The 15,560-nt window shown below is 39.7% G+C and overlaps 1 protein-coding gene across 3 annotated transcripts; it reads left to right on the forward strand.

The window, feature by feature from the left end:
- Positions 1 to 1,711: 1,711 nt before the first annotated feature.
- On the forward strand, positions 1,712 to 11,058 carry hmg20a (high mobility group 20A). Of its 3 annotated transcripts, none has more exons than XM_005453103.3 (9): positions 1,712 to 1,865; positions 3,847 to 3,936; positions 4,099 to 4,308; positions 5,424 to 5,556; positions 6,836 to 6,873; positions 7,922 to 7,997; positions 8,276 to 8,491; positions 10,215 to 10,347; positions 10,520 to 11,058. In XM_005453103.3, exons 2-9 carry the CDS (start codon positions 3,871 to 3,873, stop codon positions 10,521 to 10,523), a joined length of 876 nt encoding a protein of 291 aa, XP_005453160.1. In that variant the 5' UTR covers positions 1,712 to 1,865; positions 3,847 to 3,870; the 3' UTR covers positions 10,524 to 11,058. The 3 variants fall into 3 exon arrangements, with proteins under 3 accessions (XP_005453160.1, XP_025764338.1, XP_003447568.1); XM_025908553.1 differs by having other exon boundaries at positions 7,925 to 7,997; XM_003447520.5 differs by lacking the exon at positions 10,520 to 11,058 and having other exon boundaries at positions 10,215 to 10,351.
- Positions 11,059 to 15,560: the final 4,502 nt, after the last annotated feature.

Consider the following 15,560-nt stretch of genomic DNA (forward strand, 5'->3'; position numbering starts at 1 on the left):
GGAATCCCCTAAAGTTCAGTTTTAGTTTGTTTTGATAATGGCTCTGTTTAATTTTCTGTTTTTTATTAATAACATTGGGAAGCTAAAGTGGAACTTTATGCAGGTGACACAATACTTTACTCAGCTGGCTTCAGTCTGGATCAGATGGTAAACGGACTGATTCTTATATAGCACTTTTCTACTCTCTTGGAGTACTCAAAGCGCTCTGTACAACATGCCACATTCACCCAGGCACACAAGCACTTTCTTCTAAACTACAGTCATACTTTGATGGATGAATCGGAGAGCAATGTGGGGTTAATATCTTGACAGTATCCTTCAGAACAAGGATAGAGCAAGGATACTTGATATCCAGGAGTCCAGGAAACCACTAACCTTCCGATCAGTTGGTGATCTGTTCTACCTCATGAGCTACAGCCACCCACAGTTATCATTGCATCATTGCATAATGCTGCTTTCCAGAAAACACGTCCAGATCTCTCACAAAATGTTTGTTTTTATTTGCTAGGCATAGACTTTATTGAAAGAGTATCAACCAATAAATATTTAGGTATTTATGCTTTAGAGAGCACCTTGTGCATTCTTATACTCTCTTGATTATGCTCACCTTTACCTTTCACACATTTACATACATGCTGCCTTCTCTGCACTTTACATTTCATAATAATATCATTTTATAATCTGGTTTCTTGTCCCTCATTAAGCTGGTAAACAGCACTGGTATATTTGTACACCCTTTCTTATCTGTGTAAACTCCTAAAACATCAGCTACTAATTTGCACTCCTCTGTAGGATTTCTTCTGAACTTGGTAGTGCAAACTTCTCTTTTTTTGAATGTGTTAGTCTCCCTTGGAGAGTTCAGCGCTATTATAAAGTCTTCTGCATTTGAAGAGTGCAAGTGTTATTCATAAGCTGGACTCTATGTATTTATTCATTCTATTTTTATATTATGTTCCTGTTATGTTAACTTTGACCTGCTTATTTCCTCTTATGTGTACTGAGTTATAATTCATTTATAATTTGTAATTTTGCAATGGTGTACCATCTTGGACAGGCCTCCCTTGCAAAAGAGAGAATAATCTCGAGGGATTTCCTAGTTAAATAAAGGCTAAATAAAATAAATAACAGTGGTACTTGAATTAATGTGGATTGTCTTATAAATTACAAAAAGATTAAAGACTCCTAACTGCAGCCCAAATCAGAAAAAAGATTTTCATCTCATCCATTAAATACTTCTAACAAGCTCTGGTTTGTAGCTTGTTCCTGTGTTTGATTAGAAAGGCTTAAGGCTTGAAATTTCTCAAGAGATTTTGACTTTGAAAAACGTATCCATTTAAGACATGTAATGCTTATACTCAACCGTAGGGGGAGGTAGCGCTCTAAATGAGGGTGGTTGGTTGGGTACACGAAGAAAAATGAGACCAAGAATTAGAAAGCATAGAGCAGTTCGCTGTATAGAATCAAAGAAAATCAGCTTTTGGGGGTTTTAAAGACATCACGTAGAAAATATTTTCTAATTTTCGTTTCTTATGCTGTTTTTTTCTGGTGCTTGTTTTGCATGGGTGGAATCAGAGACCACCCAGTTACAGTCAAATGTATAAATGTATTGCCTATTATATATATATATTCAGAAAAGTCGCATTGCGCTATAAATACATTGCTTTTCTCATAACTGCCAAAAAAGCACTGATAATATGAAACATCAAATCATACGCGTAGGGAAAACCGTCTGTAGTAGGACTAAGTACATCAGGAGCCCCCATGCTTTCTGTCTATCTGGTGCGATTCTATCTGAGTGGACATTTTTATTGTTTTGATTAGGAAAATATTCTGGGCAGCTCCAGCTAGAGGGTGCGTTATATAAGGTTGGTTTCCACACAATGGCTTCCGTTATATCCACATAAAATATTTAGATTCCTGATGTATCAAATCACATGTCAAGGTTAAATGAAAACAAAGGCTTTCGATGACCCATCTTCATGCTAATGGCTTGCTAATGCTAGCTAGGAGCACACTTCGCAATCAGCTAAGAAGTTTAATATATTAGTGTTAGCTTGTTACTTCTGATAATTATCATTTGAATATGTCTCCCTTTTTTATGTCGATTGATTGACATTCAGCTGACACACAGCCCAAGAGTGAGGTTTGCCTGTCGCAGCTGTTGAAGTTAGCTTTGCTTAGCAAGTGTATGTTAGCATCATGTAGCAGCCAGTATAGTTCGCTATTCCTGCTGGCCAAATGGATTATTATTTATTTATTTAATTTTTAGCGATACATCAGTATAATAGCCCACATAAACATCTAGCTACATAAGTTAAATGTAAGTCTAATCACTATCTGGCCTAGCGTGTTACTGTTTAAACATACTACTTCAGGGGTTAGGCCTTTAATGGCTAAACGCTAATGGTTGATTATCACACAGAGAAGATCCCACATACACATACATAAACGTCGTAACGACTGACAGAGAGCTCCTAAACCTAACCTAACAGCATCCTGCGGTGTCTAATAATTTATAGCTGCTGCTGTGTAAAATATAGAAACATCAGTTGGCCTAGATACCTCCTTGTACCAAAGTAAAGCTGTATACTATAATAAAGGACAAAGCGCACTCTGGTATATGCCTTATGGTGATCACATACTGCTTCAATATGTCACCGTGTAAAAAGTGAAACTATTAAACCTCATATTTTATCTCACAGATTGTGATAGTGGACCATTTTATCTGGAGAAAAGAGATTTGAGTCATGCATCATGTGCTAAGGTCCAGCAGAGGGCACTGTGGCATAGCCTTTTTCTGCTACACAGAGCATCTGTTTAGTCTTTTCTGTGCTCGTTTTTACTTTTTAGTGAGTTTTTTTTTTCATAGTCAAACCCAGCGTCTTACAACCTAACCCAGAACTCCTAAAGTAACATCAAATAAGCTTCCTTGGATGACAGATGGGGGATAAGTTTGCAGAATCACTGGATTTTATTATCACTTCTTCAGGGTCTGAAAAAAAGTCTAACAAAGAAAACCCTGGCTTACCCCTCTTTTCTGGGGGGGGCTTTCCATAAGAGCTTTTTGTGGTAGACTGACTAATTCCTCTGTGACTTTTCCCACAGTATTTAATGGCAGAGGGCAGAAACCACATCCAGGCTAAAGAGGTGTATTTCCCATGTTGTCAAAGGAGAGGTCAAAGGTTAAAATGCACAATGTTGCTCCTATATTTACAGCTCAACCTGGGCTGCAGCTGCCCAAATCAGCACAGGTTTTAATTTGGTGCTATTGCCATTCATTTGGGGTTTTTTGCACCGATGCTTTGCAGTGTTTTCAAGTGGGTTAGAGACTCCAAAAATATGGCGATTCCAGTTAATCTCATTTTTTAAAGCACTGATATTTGGTGAGTGAGTGTGCTTTTATTGAGAGAGTGTTTTAGCACGTTCAGTGGTGTTCTCTTATCTCCAAGTTTAAGGCAATACTGCCACACTGCTGCTGTTAAAAATAGGCTGCGTTAGTGCTTGAGAAGTGAATGTGTTATGTTTTTCTTTTTTCATTTACTTGCTCAATTGTGATTGATAGCAGCAAGACATTTCTATTAGAGGAAATGAGGCTGGCCAAGAGACTGTTTTGCAGCCAAGCCTGGGTGGAGTTTGGACAAGAAGCCGATCAGTCTCAAAATGCTTAACCCACCTTTGGGCAGCAATCTATGGCCTAGTTTTTCACCTGACTGCCATAGATGGCACAATCTTTAGGTTAACTAAACATTGGCCTTTTGAGATCGTATATTCATGTTTTAAAAATAGTTTATTGGCCGTTTCTGCTGTGAAATGTTTTTTGTTCTAACATCTAGTGTTTCCCTCCAGATCTAATCTTCCGTCGTAAGAGTCATGGATGAGCAGACGGGCTCACCTGCAGCCAATGCTGACAACAACAGCCAGAGAAACGGAGATGAGGTAAGAGGTGAACACACAGATATCGAATGACACGTTTAAAAAAAATACATATATAAATTAATAAAAATTCCAGTTCACACTGAAAGAAAGTCTTGCCAGTACACGTCAGGGTAGAACTCCTACGTGAACCTTTAAAACATGTTTGTTTTCGTTATCTCGCAGAAACCCCGACGTGGCAGCTGGACCAAGGGGAGGAAGAGGAAGAAGCCAATGAAGGACAGCAACGCTCCCAAGGCCCCCCTGACGGGCTACGTTCGCTTCATGAACGACAGACGGGAGCAGCTACGGGCAGAGCGTCCAGACGTGCCCTTTCCAGAGATTACAAGGATGCTGGGCAACGAGTGGAGCAAGCTGCCCCCCGAGGAGAAGCAGGTCAGCAGAGAAGTTCGAGACAGGATTACACAGTGAGCCCACAGTGGCGGAGAGACATGTGTCAAACATTTCTGTTGGCATTTCTTTCCATCTGTTTTAAGATTACCTGCAAAAGGATTAAAAACAAATCTCTATGTTTTCACTCACGTCCAACTATGGAGTGCAGCTTTTGAGAAAGCAGTGGAAGAAAATAAAGAGAGCAGAAGCAAGCGATATTCATCTGGAACCTGCCAACACAGAATATCCCTTGCCAGATTTAACAATACCTCAGACCAGCAAAGCATCATGTAATTTTTCACTTTGCACAAAAACGGCTTAGGGAAAAACTTCCCTTAGAATCCATAGCAACCGTGTGTTTGGAGCTGACAAAGAAATTCTGACGGCTTCTAACAGATCGTAGCTTGATGCCCTCAAATGCAATACAAGAATAGCAGAAACGAGCATCGTCTTATGATAGAAGCATTTGCAGTTTTGTTTTACCAGATTAACTTTTTTTATTCCAGTCCCAATCTATAGACGGACCACTGAGCTTAAGATGCACATTTAAAGATCCAGCAGAACCGTAATCATTTTGGAGTCCCTTTAGCTTTAGCATGAACAGCTCACAAATGTTAGCAAAAAAGAAAAAAGAAGAAAAATCCTCATTCTTAATCAAGTATTTATACTATTCAGTGTGGGAGTTTTTCTTCTTGCTATTTTTACAGAGAATATTTGAAATGTCTGGACATGTTTTGTTTTCCAAAGTTGGCAAAGAGCATGTGCAACTTCGCTGCGATGTGTTTCACACAGAGTCGAAGCTCAGACTGATTAGGCGGTACGCTGGGACAAGACCTCTGAATGGAGATGGTTTAATAAGCTTTTCTACTAATTATATTACAAGATGCTTTTTCTCCCTTCCATGAATTGAGCGAATGTAGGTTATTAATATTGGAAAATTGCAGTTGTGTTTTTTTTAGTTTGTTGAAAAGAATTCATGCTGATTAGGAATAATTACTCCCACTCATCTCACAATCTAACCCACAATCCTCCTCCATCATATTTTGCACAAATCTTATTTCCAGCCTTTGCGTCTAAGTCTCCCCGGCTTTTCTCACCTTTGTTTCTCGTCTCTGCAGCGATACTTGGACGAGGCAGAGCGCGATAAGGAGCGCTACATGCGAGAGCTGGAGAAGTACCAGAAGACAGAGGCCTACAAACATTTCACCAGGAAGGTCCAGGAGAAGCAGAAGGGCAAGAGGCACAGGGGAGGTGAGATCTGGTCAGAAAACAGCAGGGTGGCTAGTTGGCATCGAATGCTGAAAATAAAAAGTTTGGCTGGTGGCCCACCATCCATTAGGGTCTGCCGTTTGAAAGCTTTTGGCAAGTGAGTTACTTCCTTTGTCTGATGATATTTGGATAATCCAGCCTTTCTTTGGTGCGCAAATCCCTTCCAGACAGGATGACTCACATAAACGTGTATCTAATGAAAATCATACCGTACAGTAAGCAGTCAGTGTGTTCTTGCGGTTCCTGTTTGTCTTTTAAAATCATTATCACACAAAATGGAAGTTTGAAATCTCTCTTCAGGAGAGAAAAATGTTGAGTTTTAAAGGAGTCCTGGAACAGGGAACCAAATGATCATTTAGAGCTTTTCTTTGTAAAATCATATCTCATTAGAGTCTTTTTTTTTTTTGAGTGATATAGGATTTATAAGACTGATATCAATACTGATTTTTGGCTAATATCTTTTTCTTTTTTCCACACACATACAGAGGAAAATAAACAGATTTGCCTAACACTCTCTAGCCAAAATACGCAACATTAACACTCGTAACATGGTCAGTGTGTTTTTTCCCGTCTCCTTTTTAAAATTTTAAATGTATTATATTTATTGGACGTTAAAAATAGAAATGCAGATATACCAGTAAGTAGCTAATATCAGTCAGACACTAATTCTCAGCAATACTTTTGTGATTTTCTGCTTAAATGAATAAAAATGCTAATAATGCATACACATTAAGTCGATTGTGACAAAACAAAACAATCAAATCTTTTCTGATTAACAGAGACCCCTAACATATTTCTGCTTACAGTTTAGTAATTGAACATATTTCAGTATTTAGTAAAAAATAAGTCACAATAAATTCTTTGTTTTTTCCTCATTCAGCGGAAAAATCGAAAACAATACTTTGCAACTTCTTAGTTGAGATCATGAGTAACAGTTCAAGTTAAGGCCAAGAGGCCGTTGCTTTGCTTGCTTGACATAAGGTCGGCATTACCTCGCCTTCAGCTCTCTCCTTTTAAATCCCAGAAATGTTAACGACACAAACAGCTGTGCTCTTGGAAAAAAAATACGAGAACGTGATCTGAACTTGATGCCCTGCTTTGTTCCCGGTGATTCACAATACAAAGTGCAGTGAGGGGATTTTTTTCTGTCCTTACTTGAACTACTTTGGTTCACTCTGTCAGTTTGTGTTGTGGTAAAGACACACCTCTCCAGATAAATGAATCATCGGCTGTCCTCTTTCCTTCTTTCCTTCCACTCCAGATGTCGGACACCAGGTAACCAACGAGGCCCTTCACGAGGTCAGTGACTCTTTCCGTCCCCGTCCGTTCACACGTACTCTGACTCTAACTTTTAAAACACTTCAAACACAAAGTTAATAACGAGATAAGATCACTCATTATGTTGAGGGGGATATCATTGTCGAGTAAAGAGGAAGACATGAGCACTTTATATACTTAGTCAGCATTTTAGCGGTTGTAAAGCAAACAGAAGAAATGTTGGGGTCATGGTGTGTTTACAGAAAAATGAAGCAAATGTGGCATTTTGTGAATCACATTATTTTTAGTTTTTCCATATTGGTGCTAATGTAATTTTCCCATCATGGTCTCTTTATTAGTATTTATGAGGAAGCTGTAATAGCATGAAATGAAAGAGAATTAGTCAATAGTTGAAAGTTTTCTTAATATGTGTGTGTTTTCTGGCTTTTGTCACCCAGGAAACTTCTTGGGTTGTTTGCCCTCATCTTGCTCTGTGCGTTAAGTGCTTATTGTTGCGTGACTAAAACTGGCTTAATCCTCTTTGGTGCTGTGTTTTTTGATCCAAACGCTTGCCTTGTAGTAACTGTGTAATTCTTTTTTATTAAGTTCTGCATGTGTTTAAGAGGTTTCCTTTGTAAGTCTTTCAGCACACTCTGAAGGGTTATAGCCAAGGTGACTTGACTGGGAATCACTGATTCCTGAGGGAATAGTGTTTTGGATTTAATGAGGATTGGGCATTAATGTCATTATGTTAAGATATGAGGAAAGATGATGCATTCTTTTAGAGGAGGGGATTAAAGCTGTGCTGCGTCTTGCGCTTCTGTTTCAAAATGTATTTTATTGCAAATTTATTGCAAACCATTTCAGAGCCTTTGATATTGTAGAAGCACCGCTGATGAGATTACGTCTACCTCCTCATTTCTTATACTGTATCACTGTATTTCCCCGGTGGCTAGGTATAAAATCAATTACCCACCCACACACAGCCCAGCTAGATAAATGACCACCTCTTTGCTGTCAGTCTGCGTGGCCAAGTGTTTTCACAGTTGAGCTTATCTCCTTCTGTCTTGCTGTCTCTGGTTATAAACAGAAGGATGCAGAGGGAAAGGACAGAACTGTGTTTGACATACCGATCTTCACAGAGGAGTTTCTAAACCACAGCAAAGGTAAAAGAGCTCGATCCCAACCTGCTGCCTCCTTTAAAATGATTATTTGTTTTTAAACTTTGTGTCCATTTGTCTAGTTTCTAAACACATGCTTTCGCTACTTTAAAGCACCACCACACTTTATGGCCACTGTCCTAAAATAGCTCCTCTTGCAACTCACTAATGTCCTAAACTCTCAGAACAAATGAAAAATTTATGTCTAGATGTGTCATCTGCCCCAGAGCTCCCCCTGTGATCTACCACTGTTCTCTTTCTTCTGCATACGTTTCCCTCAACAGCACGTGAAGCTGAACTGCGGCAGCTGCGTAAGACAAACATGGAGTATGAGGAGCGTAACGCAGCCCTGCAGAAGCACGTGGAGAGCATGCGCGGAGCTGTAGAGAGGCTGGAAGGGGACGTCATGCAGGAGAGGGGACGCAACGGGCTCCTTCACCAACACCTGGAGACCCTGCGCCAGGCTCTCAGCTCTAGCTTCTCCACTATACCCCTGCCAGGTGAGAACACCCAGTGGTATTCTGTGGATCCTGCATTCACAAAGGTGTCAAACAAAGATTGCGCTAATAAAGCTCTTTTTACATTAGTACCTACTTGGGTCAAGTCCCCACGGATTAGGGCTGGTTTTCCATCACAACCCAGTAGTACCTTGTTTGCATGCTTGTTGTCATAGCAGACACAAACGCTACAACAAAGGTGGACGTCCAACCGAATATATACCTGCTGCTCGATCTGTAGCTCTCCGTCACACTTGGGGGAACACTGCCATTTTTGATTTTCTCTCACGACTCATCGAGTGACGCTACTGACCAGCCAATCGGTGACCTGCACTCTGACGACATCACATTTTAGTACCTGTTTGGATTGCTTGGAACCCCGGCCGAGCAGGTACTAAAAAAGTACCTGGTACCTAATGGAAAACCCTGCAAACGTGGCGAACCATGCCGAGTCGATCCGAGTAGGTACTAATGGAAAAGGGGCTTAAGTGAACTTGATCCAAAAGAAACATAATCTTATTGACTTATCAGTAACTTTAAATTCAAATTTAATAATTGTCTTTTTACCATCCTAGATGGCTTATTGGGCATTTCTGCAGTTTGTCATATATTTGCTGATAAAAGGTTTTTGTTTCATCCGTTACGCCTCTTCAGACTGGGAACATTAGTTTTGGGAACTAATGTTTCATCTTTTTGGGATGTAAATGAAATGACTTTTTGTAAATCAAGATTCTTCTTTGTATGAAAAAAAAAAAGAAGATAGAAATCCACTGCTTTTATTTCTTAAATTGTGCAATTGAACTTTTGGGCTCAGTGTGATGCTGATGAATGCACATCATAAACTGGTATCGACTTAAGATCCATTAACAGTATTTCATCCCTCGACACACACAAACCAGTGTAGTAAGATATTAGTTCTACAGTCACGGTTGAAGATGGTGAACCATACATACACATAGACAAAGTATTTATTTATTCCTAGAGCTCCAGAATCTTCTATTAATCCACACATTTAAACACGACTAACTCAATTTTCCTGTTTGTAGACTATTTTGTAATGAGCCTGGGAATCAGGGAGTTCTTTATTTTAATGTAAGTTATTGTTGAAATGGAATTTGCTCCCACTGTCTTTACTCATGTTTCACCTACATTTAAAGTCTGTGCTGAGTTCACAGCCGTGATGTTTTCCTGGCAGTTTTCTCCCACACCTGTTTGAATGTCTTTCTCACAGCAGAGACACTGAGTCTGCAAACAGCAGAAATAGTCAGAACACTCCTGGAATTATTTCCTAAGAGCTTCGCACTGAAAGTTGATTGCAAAACACTCTCAAGTCTAGTCTCTGAGAAGCTGAACAAAGACTGTAAGGTCTCGTGAATGAGAACTTGCTCAATTCATGTTTGTAGATTTTACTGTTGTATGTTGCACCTCTGCTAGTGGCAGTCGTTGGGACTCTGGTTGTAACAGAGCCAAATTTATGGTTTAGTATGAGGGTCACTTTGGGGAATTAGCATGTGTCTGGAAATGCAGGAATCCATTCAGAAGCATTTTTGACATTACTTTGTAAAGTCAACAGTGTCCAGCATGACCGTGTCGTGTGAGTCGTCCTACTACAATGTGATAAATCTTGCTTGTGTTATCTATTCTTGCTTGAGAGCCATCTTTGGTCATATCTGTGCTGTTCTGTGAACATATTTGACCTGAAAAACACACTCTTGTGGGCCTGCAGGCAGTGGAGAGACACCCAGTCTTGAAACCATTGATTCCTACATGAAGAAGCTCCATAGCATCATTGTCAGTAACCCTCAAGAACACGAGAATCTCATCAACACTGTGAGAGAGGTGGTCAACCGCTTGGACAGGTAAGAGATACCTCCATTCCAATTTAGATTTTTCTACAAATTACTTGATGTAATTTTCACTTTACTCTCCTAGTTCATGTATAGGCCACTCTTGTGCTTCTGTTTCCCCATAGTTGAATGTTTTTCAGCTGTGAAGAATTTTAATCATGTGTTTTACTGCTGTTTGACTCAGATAATTGGATTCAAGTTCAGCTGATGCAATGGACTGACTCACAGCGACATTAAAAAGACGCTCCTTCCTGGTTTATGCCCTTCCTCTTTTCGTCCAATCTTCTTGTTGATCTGTCATATCAGCCGAGTTTAAAACAACTTTTGTTACTCTACTAAAGTGATACAAGCGAGGGTAATGTAGCGTCTCATATTTATTTATTATTTTTTACTTCTGTTTTTTTTTTTGTAAACCCTCTTCACACACTATTAACATAGCCATAGTTTGTTTTATAAAGTAATCAGAGAATATTTACAACACTTTTCTGTTGTTATTGCTCCTGTTTGGTCTTCACTGTCTGTTTATAGCAATCTCCAGAACAATATCTAAGTCATTATCAGATGTGCTGTCAGTGGATTTGTATTTACATACCCAGGACATACTGTTGAAGAGACTGTCTTTCTTTCATGCTCTGTTGAGGTGAAAAATGTGCCATTCTTGTTTTCTTTTTTTTCTGTGTGAAAAGTTGTTGTGTTTTCAATAAATGTATTTACATCACGTAAGCCTTCAGTTTGTTTGGAGAGGTTCGTGATATGATGGGGAATACCATATGTTTGCTCTGACATCAGAGCTAAATACACAAGACACCATTGCCCTAGATTCCTAACTTCAAGCTTTTCAAGTATCTTTTAGCATTAGTGTAGTTTATACAGTGGATTTAGAAAATATTCAGACCACTTACTTTTTGTACACATTGTTTAGAAATGGGGCAATCTGTATTTAATAAACCACCATGAAGAGTGAAAATGCATGTTTAGAAATATTTAAGATAAGAAAGAACTTTGTTAATCCTAATGCAAACACAAGTGTCACTGAAATCTTTCTCCTGTTTTCCAAAAATATCATGAAAGTATCATAATACAGGGAGTGCAGAATTATTAGGCAAATGAGTATTTTGTCCACATCATCCTCTTCATGCATGTTGTCTCACTCCAAGCTGTATAGGCTCAAAAGCCTACTACCAATTAAGCATATTAGGTGATGTGCATCTCTGTAATGAGAAGGGGTGTGGTCTAATGACATCAACACCCTATATCAGGTGTGCATAATTATTAGGCAACTTCCTTTCCTTTGGCAAAATGGGTCAAAAGAAGGACTTGACAGGCTCAGAAAAGTCAAAAATAGTGAGATATCTTGCAGAGGGATGCAGCAGTCTTAAAATTGCAAAGCTTCTGACGCGTGATCATCGAACAATCAAGCGTTTCATTCAAAATAGTCAACAGGGTCGCAAGAAGCGTGTGGAAAAACCAAGGCGCAAAATAACTGCCCATGAACTGAGAAAAGTCAAGCGTGCAGCTGCCAAGATGCCACTTGCCACCAGTTTGGCCATATTTCAGAGCTGCAACATCACTGGAGTGCCCAAAAGCACAAGGTGTGCAATACTCACAGACATGGCCAAGGTAAGAAAGGCTGAAAGATGACCACCACTGAACAAGACACACAAGCTGAAACGTCAAGACTGGGCCAAGAAATATCTCAAGACTGATTTTTCTAAGGTTTTATGGACTGATGAAATGAGAGTGAGTCTTGATGGGCCAGATGGATGGGCCCGTGGCTGGATTGGTAAAGGGCAGAGAGCTCCAGTCCGACTCAGACGCCAGCAAGGTGGAGGTGGAGTACTGGTTTGGGCTGGTATCATCAAAGATGAGCTTGTGGGGCCTTTTCGGGTTGAGGATGGAGTCAAGCTCAACTCCCAGTCCTACTGCCAGTTTCTGGAAGACACCTTCTTCAAGCAGTGGTACAGGAAGAAGTCTGCATCCTTCAAGAAAAACATGATTTTCATGCAGGACAATGCTCCATCACACGTGTCCAAGTACTCCACAGCGTGGCTGGCAAGAAAGGGTATAAAAGGAGAAAAACTAATGACATGGCCTCCTTGTTCACCTGATCTGAACCCCATTGAGAACCTGTGGTCCATCATCAAATGTGAGATTTACAAGGAGGGAAAACAGTACACCTCTCTGAACAGTGTCTGGGAGGCTGTGGTTGCTGCTGCACGCAATGTTGATGGTGAACAGATCAAAACACTGACAGAATCCATGGATGGCAGGCTTTTGAGTGTCCTTGCAAAGAAAGGTGGCTATATTGGTCGCTGATTTGTTTTTGTTTTGTTTTTGAATGTCAGAAATGTATATTTGTGAATGTGGAGATGTTATATTGGTTTCACTGGTAAAAATAAATAACTGAAATGGGTATATATTTGTTTTTTGTTAAGTTGCCTAATAATTATGCACAGTAATAGTCACCTGCACACACAGATATCCCCCTAAAATAGCTAAAACTAAAAACAAACTAAAAACTACTTCCAAAAACATTCAACTTTGATATTAATCAGTTTTTTGTGTTCATTGAGAACATGGTTGTTGTTCAATAATAAAATTATTCCTCAAAAATACAACTTGCCTAATAATTCTGCACTCTCTGTATTATTATAATAATATTAAGAGGACATAGCTGCTTAAATTTTAATGCAAGTCTCTAAAAGCTGTGCATACAGTATTTTGTTTAAGTTATTACTGACCAGTCTTGCAGATCAGAATGAATGTAGAAAGTCTATGAACTGAATTTCTGTCTTCAGGTGTCCCACAGTCGTTTTGTGGTGCTTAAACACTATCCTTAACCCACTGTGGCATTTTCTTGGTTGTATGTATCGAGTCATTGTTGTCTTCCCTTTGCCCTCTAGGTTCAAGAGCAGTTCATCTTCTTTCAAGGGCGTTTGCATTTTTGGGTGTATTCATTCTTCAGAAAGATACAACAGGGAAATGCCACAATAGCATGATGCTACCACCACCATGCTTTACTGTTGGGGACTTTGTTATGCAGGTAAAGAGCACAGCCTGTTTTTTGCCAGACTCTGTGCTTGGAGTTCATTTCGGTTCAGATAATTACTGAGGCCTGAGTGCTCCTGGGAATACTCTGTGCCTTATTTAATTATATCCAACCCATTAATTTGCTACAGTTGCACACTAATCAAGTTGTAGACACATCTGTGGGATAATTAGACAAGCAGAATGCTTCTGATCACACTTGGAGTGCTCCATCAAAGAGTGAATACTTTATGTCTCTCAGTTTTTGATTTTAGATTTTAAAATAACAAATGCAGTATTTAGAAAAAAACAATTCTTTTTGTCCTTAAATTATGATTAGTGGACAAGTGGAAAACAGGCAACAAGTCAGAGTTCTGAATTATGTTTTTGTTTACCAGCTGCATAACACCCACTCTGTCAGATGTGAAGACAGTCGCTCTTTAGATGACTGTACATGGTAAAGCAGCTGGTTTTATTACTCTTACTCTTTGACTTTGGCATTGTCTAAAAGCCTAGATTTTAGTAGGTGTACTGTACACATAAATCAAGAAGCTAATCTGCTATAATCTACTTGGCTGGTACCTAAGCCTATTTACTTGCAGCTGATATGTGAAGTCAAAAAGATTTGGATTGCTGAAGTGAACTGAGCAGATCTGCTGTAATTTGCAGAGAGAGAGATACAATTACATTGCAATCTGCAGCACATTCACCGGCAATGGCTCACATCTGTATCGTGTTTGTGAATTTACCCTCTCATAATCATATTAAGCTGCAGGAGAAGGCTGTGCTGTAAATCCTTTTTAGTAAAACACTTCTATATTGCGATTTTTATAGAAATTGAATGCAAGTATTTCTGTTCTCTGATGTGAAGCTGGCCTGGATATGAAGTCTAAAGATAGTACTATATTAGCTTTTGACTTTACATTGTGAGCCCTTCCTGTTTCCTTTCACTGATGCCCGTTTCCTTTTGTGCCAACTGACACTTCCTCTTCATAATGTCTCATGGCAGCACAGCCAACATTTTTCCTAACAGATGTCCTGTTCCCAGAGACAATATGTCATTTCATACAGTGAACTAGTAATGCACAACTGCTGACCACTGCATTGCAAAAGTCCAGCTCCTGGCACCTGTACACGATACAGCACTGGTGAAGACACCTCTGGAAACAGGTCATTGTGAAAGTCGGACATTTTACAGCCCAGAAGCCAATCAAATGCCAGCTTTTGAGGGTATTTACTGTTAAAGACCTTATGTTGTTTATGCACATAAGCAATCTGTACATTAACCTGACTATGACTAGAGCAATGTTAGAATAAACGTGTTCACAGTGACCGTGTTAAGGTACTGATGCTTAGCAGATTCTATTTCCAGATAACATTTGCAAACTGGAAGATAACCTGATCCCAGTTGATTGCAGGTTTCTACAAGTGCTAGAGGAGAATTCAGGATCGCGTATGATAAAACAATGTTTACAAAATTTGAATCCTGAGATTTCCCAGTTGTCAAGTGAAAAGCCTGAGCTGCTGGTGGCGATAGATAAAAAGACTCATGGTCACCAAAGTTAGCGTCTACCTATCCATCCATTTAACAGCATGGTCTTCCTTTATGAGCTCTCCAGTATAGCTTTGGTCTTCTCTTCAGTCCTCTCCTCGCTGAAAAACCCCCAAAGAGATAACTCGGGAAACATCCACATTCCCACCATTCCCACTGGCTTCAGCTTCAACCCTGTTGACCCACGTGTACATTCACGCCTGTTAGCGTCAACAAACATGATCAACTGATTTGCAATGCCAAATACTACGGGTGAGAAATTTGATCTTGCAGAGCTCTGTTACCATTGAGATCTCATATGTTATTAGAGTTGCTTGCCTTTTTTGCTTCGAGGATCACCTTTCACCTTTCATGTACATGGCTTCAGTGTGTGCAGTAGATCACAAAGCTCATTTGTATAATGGGCTTAACTACAGCTTTTTTTCTCCCTTTGATATTAGGCCAAAGCTGTAAAAGCAACAAGGAAAAGGAATACACTGCAGACGGTAGCGGCTCCTGTGATGCCTTGTTATCACATTTTCCCTTGAGGTTCACATGTTGCCCTCTTATTTCCAAGCAGCCAGTCTTCCTTGTGTGATAACCTCTGTTTTAGGACATGACAGAATTGTTGGGACAGATAAGCAGCACTTCGGTCCCTCGTGACGTC

The sequence above is a fragment of the Oreochromis niloticus genome, linkage group LG7, assembly GCF_001858045.2.
Source record: "Oreochromis niloticus isolate F11D_XX linkage group LG7, O_niloticus_UMD_NMBU, whole genome shotgun sequence".
Taxonomy (NCBI): Eukaryota; Metazoa; Chordata; class Actinopteri; order Cichliformes; family Cichlidae; genus Oreochromis; species Oreochromis niloticus.

Coding starts and splice junctions, on each gene's coding strand:
- hmg20a (XM_005453103.3), top strand. CDS start 3,871: ATGGATGAGCAGACGGGCTCACCTGCAGCCAATGCTGACAACAACAGC. Junction 3,937..4,098: donor GCCAGAGAAACGGAGATGAG/GTAAGAGGTGAA, acceptor GTTATCTCGCAG/AAACCCCGACGTGGCAGCTG. Junction 7,998..8,275: donor GTTTCTAAACCACAGCAAAG/GTAAAAGAGCTC, acceptor TTCCCTCAACAG/CACGTGAAGCTGAACTGCGG.